Below are 8,665 nucleotides of genomic sequence, written 5' to 3'. Positions count from 1 at the left end.
ATTGAGACATGAATAAACTATACAAGTTGTTCTTCCACCTCAAAAATTGTTCACCATATCCATTAAATACAAATGATTTAGTTAGAAATGAATGTGTTAAACATTTTTGTTTTTATTTTTAGTGGGTTTAGAGGAAGGATCAGAGATGGTAGTCAGATTTTCTTAAATATTATTTACTCCTATACGCTTAAGTGTTCAAACAACATATCAGGCTCTAATGTCAACTGAAGGTGAAAAAGCACAAGGAGGGGGGGGGGGGGGGAGGTTAACTGTGTTGGTTTTAAAATATTTTATATTCTCAAGGACACAATATATTATAGCAGAAAGTAAAGAGAATAAGGAAGAGATCCACATACATAATTTGTAGTAGTTCACCTCGTTAGAAGAAGTTATTCTAGTACCTTCACACTTGAGAGATTTCCATTATAATCAAATATGATTACACACAATCACTAAGACAAAATAGTTTTATATTTCCTTACCTCGAACTAGAGGAATTCTTTGGATTAAATCATTAAGGAATTCCTTGCCTCAAATTAGAGGACTTTGAAATATTATAGAGGTGTTTTCTTATAACAACTCACATAGAGTGATAATCTCAATAAAGTTTGGTTACAAGTGTTTAACTTTTTAAAGAAAGAACAATAGGTGTTTGTTTTTTTCTTCTAATTTTACAAATATTTGTAAAACTTGTAAATAATCCAAAGTGTTATTCATTAGTTCAAAAGTCTTGTAAATTGGCAACGTTCAACATTCAAATTTGATTCCTTTACGTAGGCCTTAGATATTTTATTTGTTGATCATTTGTCCTTGTCAATCCTTTTTCTATTTGGATTGGATCCGTTGGAATTATATTATATGCACATAACTTTATCCTTCCATTTCTTATACTGAAACAACTATTATTATGAGACCATTGAGAGAACATTCTCTATGGTGACTCAACATATCATGCTTTCAGTGATCTGGGCATATGTGATCAATTTTGCATCTGGGAATAGGTGGTCAATTCTTCATCTGGGAACAAGTACTAGTCAATTCTCCATTTGAGCACATGTGGTCACATGTGTTGAGTACAGGTGATCATGTCATGTTTTCCATGAAGTATAGATGGTTAATCCTGTTGAATTTCACACAAAATGATCATTTCCTTTTGAGACCTCAATTTTTTATCAGGGGGTAGATGATTTGTCCTTTTCCTCGCGTAGATGATTAAAATTGTTCTACACATGGTAACAAATACATTAGAGTACCCATTATTCTTAATTATACTTTTATCTTCAAAACTTCACAATTAGAGGTTATTATTCTTTAAATAATTTTTTGGTAAAACATCTCATCATTCTTTCTTCATCAAGAAAACCGCATCTTCTTTCACCTTACTCCTTATATATATAGATGATGTAATTGGTACATGGAATTATATGGAATAATGTAATCACCTTAAAACTATTATACATGATTCATTTAAGATAGAAGTATTAATCCAACTTAACTACTTCCTTGGAATTGAATTGTCCACTCTAATAAAGGCATCTCTTCATGTCAAATAAAATATTGCCTAGATCTTCAATCTGATGTAAGCCTCCTAGGATCTAAGTCATACTCAACATTTTTTTATCCTTCCTCAAAATCACACTATGATGAGATCATTTTATCACACAAAGTATTAGTTGGCAGGTTACTCTATCACACCACAAAAAGATATGAAATCACATTCATTACTCAACAAAGTAAATTCATATTTAATCATGCAATTGCTCATTTACACTTTACTACAAGAGTCTTAAGATATCTCAAAAATTGTCCAGATCATGGTTTGCTTTTTCTTATAGATTCACCAATCCATTTTCTAAGTTTCTTTGATGTTGATAGGGTAAGGTGTGTTGTCTCCAAAAGATCCATATCATGACAATGCTTCTTTGTTGGTTAAGTCTTTGATATTTTGGAGAACAAAGAAACAACTCATAATGTCAAGATCATCCTTTGAGATAAAGTATTGTGCATTAGTTGTTGAAACTTGTGAATTACAACGACTATTGTATTTGACCAAAGATTTACAAATTTGATACATTAAGCACCATGTCATATACTATGACAACCTAAATGCTCTACACATAACAACAAATCATATTTGTCATGAAAGAACAAAACCCCTAAAAATAATTTATCATCTTGTTAGATATAAATTAAAAGCTAAGATTATGAATATATTATCATATTATATTCTAAAAACCAATCATTTCACAGTCTTTTCTTCCCCAGTCATTTTACATTTTGTTATATGAGTTGGAAATGATAGACATCTATCATGCTCCAACTTCTAAGGGGAAAGATGATGGTGATCCATCTCCTCATAGTTAAAATTAATTATTATATTTGTATTGAAAATGCTTATAGGTTACTTGTGCAAGAAGTTAATTAGTTGATTAACAAGTTCATTAATAATTATTTAGTTTATCTACATGTTAGCCTACCATAGTTTATCTACACGTTAGCCTATCATAAACTAAAGTGTATATAGTGTATTTTCATCTTACAAAATAAATATAATAAGTACTTTCAATATTCATTGATGAAGTGGATTACTTTCATTCATTTTCATTAATTCATAATATGACTCACGAAAATGGAAGAGTGTCAAAACGCGAGCGAAAATCCTGATCATGAGTTGCGAACAAGGATCACAAATCGAAGCAAAGTGATAAACCATGAGTATGAACTAAGTCATGATAAAGATCGATCAACCACGAGCAAAAAATCACAACCAAACGAGTAATAATTTAACTCAGAGAGAAAGTTTGGATCATAACTAAACTTATACCATATCACAAGATGTTTTTGGTGATTTCTACCTTTATATTTTTTGTATAAATAATGATAATAACATTTACAAGTAGTTACAACTCATTATGTCAAATACTAATTTATGATTAGAATCACACAACATAAATGTGGAAAAGTAAGAAATCTTATATCGAATTCACACCTCATTATATTTTGTACGCTCACAAATTGAATTATAATCACGTAACATTATGTCAAATATCTAATTTTCTATCATATTCTAAAAATATAAATATATACAATTAAGAAATCACATTAATTCATAATTCACAAATAACATAAATTAATTTTTTAAATTTTATTCTAAGAATATAAATCTATACCATTAAGGCCACTCATTAATTTGAGATTTCCTATTCTAAAAGACATAGCCAAATAAAGTTAAAACTTCATGTTCTCAATGTTTATTTTTCTTTTCTAATCTGACAATTAAAAATTGATTAAAAATAGACACTTATTTAACAAAATTATAAATATAAATGCTAGTTAATGATAAATTATTAAAAAAATATGAATTTAAATTTTGACTAAAATAATTAATAATCATATTTTATTTGATCAAACTTTAAATTAGCAAACTCTTTTCCATAATAACTAAAATATTAAAACAAAAACAAAAATTATACATAACATTTTTTTATGAATTAATAAAAAAATATACATAACTACAAACCTTAGCAAAAATATTTACATAAAGTCTATCCATTAAAAAAAAAGTTACAAATTCATATTTAAGCCACAATTAATACTAAAAAGATAAACTTTCATATTGGTATTAAAACAACAAAAAAATCCAAAACATAAATATTGAAGTCTTATTTTTGGTAAAAGACAGACAAATGTGTTGTGCCAACAAATCATTAATAAAAAATCATTAAAATAACATGAAGATTACACAGATCTTTGAATCTACATACTCATAACATGCACTCATGACATGTCGGTAATAATTCATTTTATTACAATTTTTTTATAATTAAAAAACAAAAAAAGCCAAAAAAGAAAATGTTAGAAAAACCAATAGGCATGCTCTATCATTCATCACCCTTTTCACATTCTTCTTCTTCTCCTCACACAGATCTTCATCTCACCTTTCACTTTCTCTCTCTCAATTCACTCTCTGAGGTGAAACTGTTTCTGGGTTTTGCTTGGATCCTTCAAAAGACTCAAACTTTTCATTCTGCTGTTCAAAATGTGGATCTTGTAAAAGCTTATTGATTTCATCAAGAAGAAATTATATAAAAAAATCATTTTTTTTCAGCTTCTGGTTGTTTCACTTTTTCCTCTCTCATTGGAGAAGCTTAAAGGTGAAGTAGCTTTTTAGTTGGCTTGAAAAATTGTTGCTTTACATAACATTGAAAAATGAGGACTTTTGAGTTGAGTTGAGTTGCATTTCTTTGGTAGTTAAAGTGATTAAGTTGACTTTGAAAATAGAAAAGTTTGAAGAAAAAAAGGAATAGATGCTAATGCTAAGATGCTAGTAGGTATAGGATATGATATATATGAAGTTATGAATCTTGAGCATGTGTGTTTATTATGTTTTACACTTTTGAATATTTGGAGGAATGCAAGTAAGTACTACATCTTTAAGTTTAATGTTGTTTAGCTTTAAATGCTAAGATGCTAGTAGTTAGGTTGTCATAACTCTTAAGTAAGTAGCATCTAAATAAGGGTTGTTTTTGTGATTAGATTTGGTTGTGAGAATATGAGATTAACTTAAAAAGTGCTTTTAGATTCTGTGTTTTTGTTTATTGTTGATTATTTTTTCTGCTACTTTTTTCCTTTTACTAGGTTCATGATGCTTGTTGATAAATAGTTTGCATTGAGATCAAAATTATTGATGCTAGCTTTGTAGCTTACCCCTTTATAGATTCACTTGGGTGAAGGTTTTGAATTTTGATGTGATTAAGATTGTGGTTCTGTGATTTGAACATGTTACAGATAGTAAAGCTTTGGTATCGGGTTATTTGAGCCGGTTATGAAGGTGTCTTTCGTGAGTTCATAAGTTTGATAGAGTCGCGTCTTTGAAAGTGGAAGAGGTTTTAACGTTACATTCGCGCGTTTGATTTTAGTACCTAGAAATGGGGATTCAATGCTCGAGATTTTTTCCGTGTTGTGTGAATTCGCAAGTTAAAGCATCTGTTCTTGAAACTCCGGATGCTGGTAGGTTTATTTATTTTTTAGTGTTTTATAATGTTCTTGGTATTTGATACGGAGTTATGATTTATGTTTTATTTTGGTATTTGTTTCAGAAAATGATGATAGTGAGGTTAGTAACTGGCCTATATTCCGTGAATTTACACTTGAGCAACTTAAGAATGCGACGTCTGGTTTTGCTGTCGAGAATATTGTGTCCGAGCATGGAGAGAAGGCTCCAAATGTTGTCTATAAAGGGAAGCTGGAGAATCAAATGAGAATTGCTGTTAAACGGTTTAATAGAAGTGCTTGGCCTGATACTCGACAGTTTGTGGTAAAGTTCCTTCTTCCTCCATGATTTATTCAACCACTCTCTAGGTTTAAGGTCTTGTTTGGATAAACAGCTTAATTAAGTGTTTATGCATAAGCTATTTTTATAACAAAAGATATCATAAAGTCAAATTGTTTTTATATACACTATAAGTTGTTTTTCGTAAGCTATCGTGGAGACCTTACAGAAATAAGCTGAAAACAACTTCGTTTTCGTCTTTCTTTTCACTTTCAATTGAACAAAATAATTTTCTTTCCCGGCTGCAGGAGGAAGCAAGAGCAGTTGGTCAGCTTCGTAACCAAAGATTGGCAAACTTGCTTGGATGTTGTTGTGAAGGAGATGATAGGTTGCTTGTCGCCGAATATATGCCAAATGAAACACTTGCAAAACACCTTTTCCATTGTAAGTGCTAAATATTTTACGAGACTCTATTTAGCCACGGTTTAACTGTGGTAAATTTTGGGTCATGTGCGGTAGTCCGCCTTGCACGCCCTCAAAGACGGCCCTGACCATGGGGTCATGTTGTTAAAGTGATGGTTTTATGCATCGGTCAACCCTTGAGTGTCTATGTGTTCATGTCTCTATATCAGGGGAATCACAACCTATGAAATGGGCAATGCGACTAAGGGTTGTTCTACATCTTGCACAAGCTCTAGAGTACTGCACAAGTAAAGGACGTGCTCTCTATCACGACCTCAACGCATATAGAGTTCTCTTTGACGAGGTGAGATTTCGTTTCTACCCTTTTATACTCTGGTCTAAATTACTAGAATGATATAAAATCGTGTTAGAATTTCGCAGGACGGTAATCCTAGGCTATCTACTTTTGGACTTATGAAAAATAGCAGGGACGGGAAAAGTTATAGCACCAATTTGGCATTTACTCCTCCAGAGTATCTCAGAACTGGTATCGACTTTTGTTCGTACATATTTTGTAAGATTTGAGCAACACATGGTTTCTTATAGATCATCTATCTTCTGTAGGGAGAGTAACACCAGAAAGCGTAATATATAGCTTTGGCACTCTTTTGCTTGACCTTCTTAGCGGAAAGCATATCCCGCCGAGTCATGTAAGTTATTCTTGTAGGGGTCGATGTTAACACTTAAAAGTGATATATTTGAACTTGCATATCATTTATTTTTTGCTTTTGGCATGGTGTAAACCTGTTCACATATCTAATTATTATTGAACTCGGTTCAGGCTCTTGATTTGATCCGGGACAGAAATCTTCAGATGCTGACAGATTCTTGTCTGGAAGGACAATTTTCTGATAACGATGGAACTGAGCTTGTACGCTTGGCATCTCGATGTTTGCAATATGAACCTAGAGAAAGGCCTAATCCAAAATCATTGGTGTCTGCTTTGGCTTCTCTTCAGAAAGAAACCGAGGTTGGCTCGTTATTGCTTTTGATACTTCAGATTGAAGGCGTGTTTGGTATCAGACACATATCGGTGTTGGAAACCAACACCGCACCGACACATGTGGTTACATTCAATCACTTTCGTGTTACAATACCTTTTGTTGTAACAAAATTGTGTAATACTTGTTTATTTCTAGGTTCCTTCACATGTGTTGATGGGTATACCACATAGCACAAGTTTTGCTTCATTATCTCCACTTGGCGAGGCTTGTTCGAGAAAGGACTTGACCGCCATACACGAAGTTCTGGATAATCTTGGTTATAAAGATGATGAAGGAGTGGCGAATGAGGTTCGATATCGAAATCATATTTGAATGAATTTCTACATAGAAAATTTCATATTTTTTTGAAAAGATTCTAACTTGTGTATTCTCTTTTCTGATATTGCAGTTATCATTCCAGATGTGGACTGATCAAATGCAGGACACATTGAATTGCAAGAAAAAGGGCGATGCCGCTTTCCGACAGAAAGAATTCAGAGAAGCGATCGAGTGCTACACACAGGTAGAGATCTTATTCTGATATGTCCGATTAATCTAAATATTGCTTACTTGTTTTGGTTTTAACATGTTGATCTTTGTGTTTATCTTTAGTTCATCGATGCTGGAACAATGGTTTCTCCAACAGTCTATGCACGACGTAGTTTGTGTTATCTCATAAGCGACATGGCTCAGGAAGCGCTGAACGACGCAATGCAAGCGCAGGTTGTTTCACCAATATGGCACATTGCATCTTATCTTCAATCAGTTTCACTTGCAACAGTTGGAATGGAGAATGAAGCACAAGCAGCACTTAAAGAAGGAACAACACTTGAGTCGAAGCGGAATGCAACTCCGAAACAAAAGTGAAGACTTTGTACAGAGACAAATACTTGATGATTGTGTCTTGCATGATGATGATTAAAACAACAATATTTGATTATAAATTTCATCTATAATAGATTCACCTCCTCAAAGAAATTGCATGTTTTTTTCTTTAAAGACTTTTCTCAAGAAACATTGATTGGATGAATGTTGTTGGCAACACCCCCTCCCCCTTTTTGTTGGGTCGGCTAGGATGTTTGTTTTAGTTTTATGATGATTTGATTTGGTTGATTGATTGAGCATGAATGAAAATATCAAATTTTTGTTTTAAATTTATGAAACTCTAAAATGTGAAGAGTGGATGTATTTTGTGTTGGAATGTCAAGGAAGAGTTGATTTTTCTCAGGTGCAAATATTTTCTCATATGATGTTGCTATGATAGATGTAAACATGCATCTCCACTTCAAAGTCATGGTATCAATTTGCCAAAGTAATTTCTCATAATCTATTTTGACACAACTTTGCAACAAGAACAATCATGGTATTAATATTTTCATTAGAAAAAGAAAGACTATTACACTAAAACGGTTAAGTTAAGGAGATAATGAAAAGTGACGTGGGAGTAAGGAGATAATGAAAAATGATTTGGGAGTAGGGTGTTGGTTTGGCCTACGATAAAATTTTAAGGGTCTGACTTAAAAGCCTATTTTCTATTAGACTTTCAAATAATTTAATTTACATTTTTTTTAAATAGATAACATAACCTTTTATATACTAAGCCTATTTTCTAATAGACATGTATATATAGGTCGACCTATAAGGTTTCATAAATTTTTGTAATAGTCTAAGTCTAACATATTTAATTAAATAAATTTTAAAAAAACTTAAAGTTAGTCTTTTTTATATTAATCATGTCAGACCAGAGTTAAATAGGTCAGACTATAGGACCCTGTAGACCGATCTGATTTACTTTCATCCCTATGTGATAGTGAAAATGAATTTGAATATTTGATGTAAGAGCGATTAAAACCATCTGCAAGGAGTGCGACGTGTAGTTCAGACAAGCGTCTGATTGATCTGGATGGTGGGTGATGCCTCAGGGGACAAAGTTGTCTGCCTTAAGTGA

General features: G+C 32.1%; 1 protein-coding gene across 1 annotated transcript; it reads left to right on the top strand.

The window, feature by feature from the left end:
- Window positions 1–3,874: 3,874 nt before the first annotated feature.
- On the top strand, window positions 3,875–7,939 carry LOC127075956 (serine/threonine-protein kinase BSK3). The gene is made up of 11 exons (XM_051017492.1): window positions 3,875–4,154; window positions 4,789–5,010; window positions 5,100–5,317; window positions 5,581–5,716; window positions 5,905–6,038; window positions 6,116–6,221; window positions 6,299–6,384; window positions 6,516–6,704; window positions 6,874–7,026; window positions 7,127–7,240; window positions 7,330–7,939. The coding sequence occupies exons 2-11, from the start codon at window positions 4,929–4,931 to the stop codon at window positions 7,582–7,584; spliced, it is 1,473 nt and encodes a 490-aa protein (XP_050873449.1). The 5' UTR covers window positions 3,875–4,154; window positions 4,789–4,928; the 3' UTR covers window positions 7,585–7,939.
- The last annotated feature ends 726 nt before the right edge of the window (window positions 7,940–8,665 follow it).

This window comes from Lathyrus oleraceus, chromosome 4 (assembly GCF_024323335.1).
Source record: "Lathyrus oleraceus cultivar Zhongwan6 chromosome 4, CAAS_Psat_ZW6_1.0, whole genome shotgun sequence".
In the NCBI taxonomy this organism is placed as follows: Eukaryota; Viridiplantae; Streptophyta; class Magnoliopsida; order Fabales; family Fabaceae; genus Lathyrus; species Lathyrus oleraceus.
This window is presented reverse-complemented; position numbering and strand designations above follow the sequence as displayed.

Coding starts and splice junctions, on each gene's coding strand:
- LOC127075956 (XM_051017492.1), top strand. CDS start 4,929: ATGGGGATTCAATGCTCGAGATTTTTTCCGTGTTGTGTGAATTCGCAA. Junction 5,717..5,904: donor TGCAAAACACCTTTTCCATT/GTAAGTGCTAAA, acceptor TCTCTATATCAG/GGGAATCACAACCTATGAAA. Junction 6,705..6,873: donor CTCTTCAGAAAGAAACCGAG/GTTGGCTCGTTA, acceptor GTTTATTTCTAG/GTTCCTTCACATGTGTTGAT.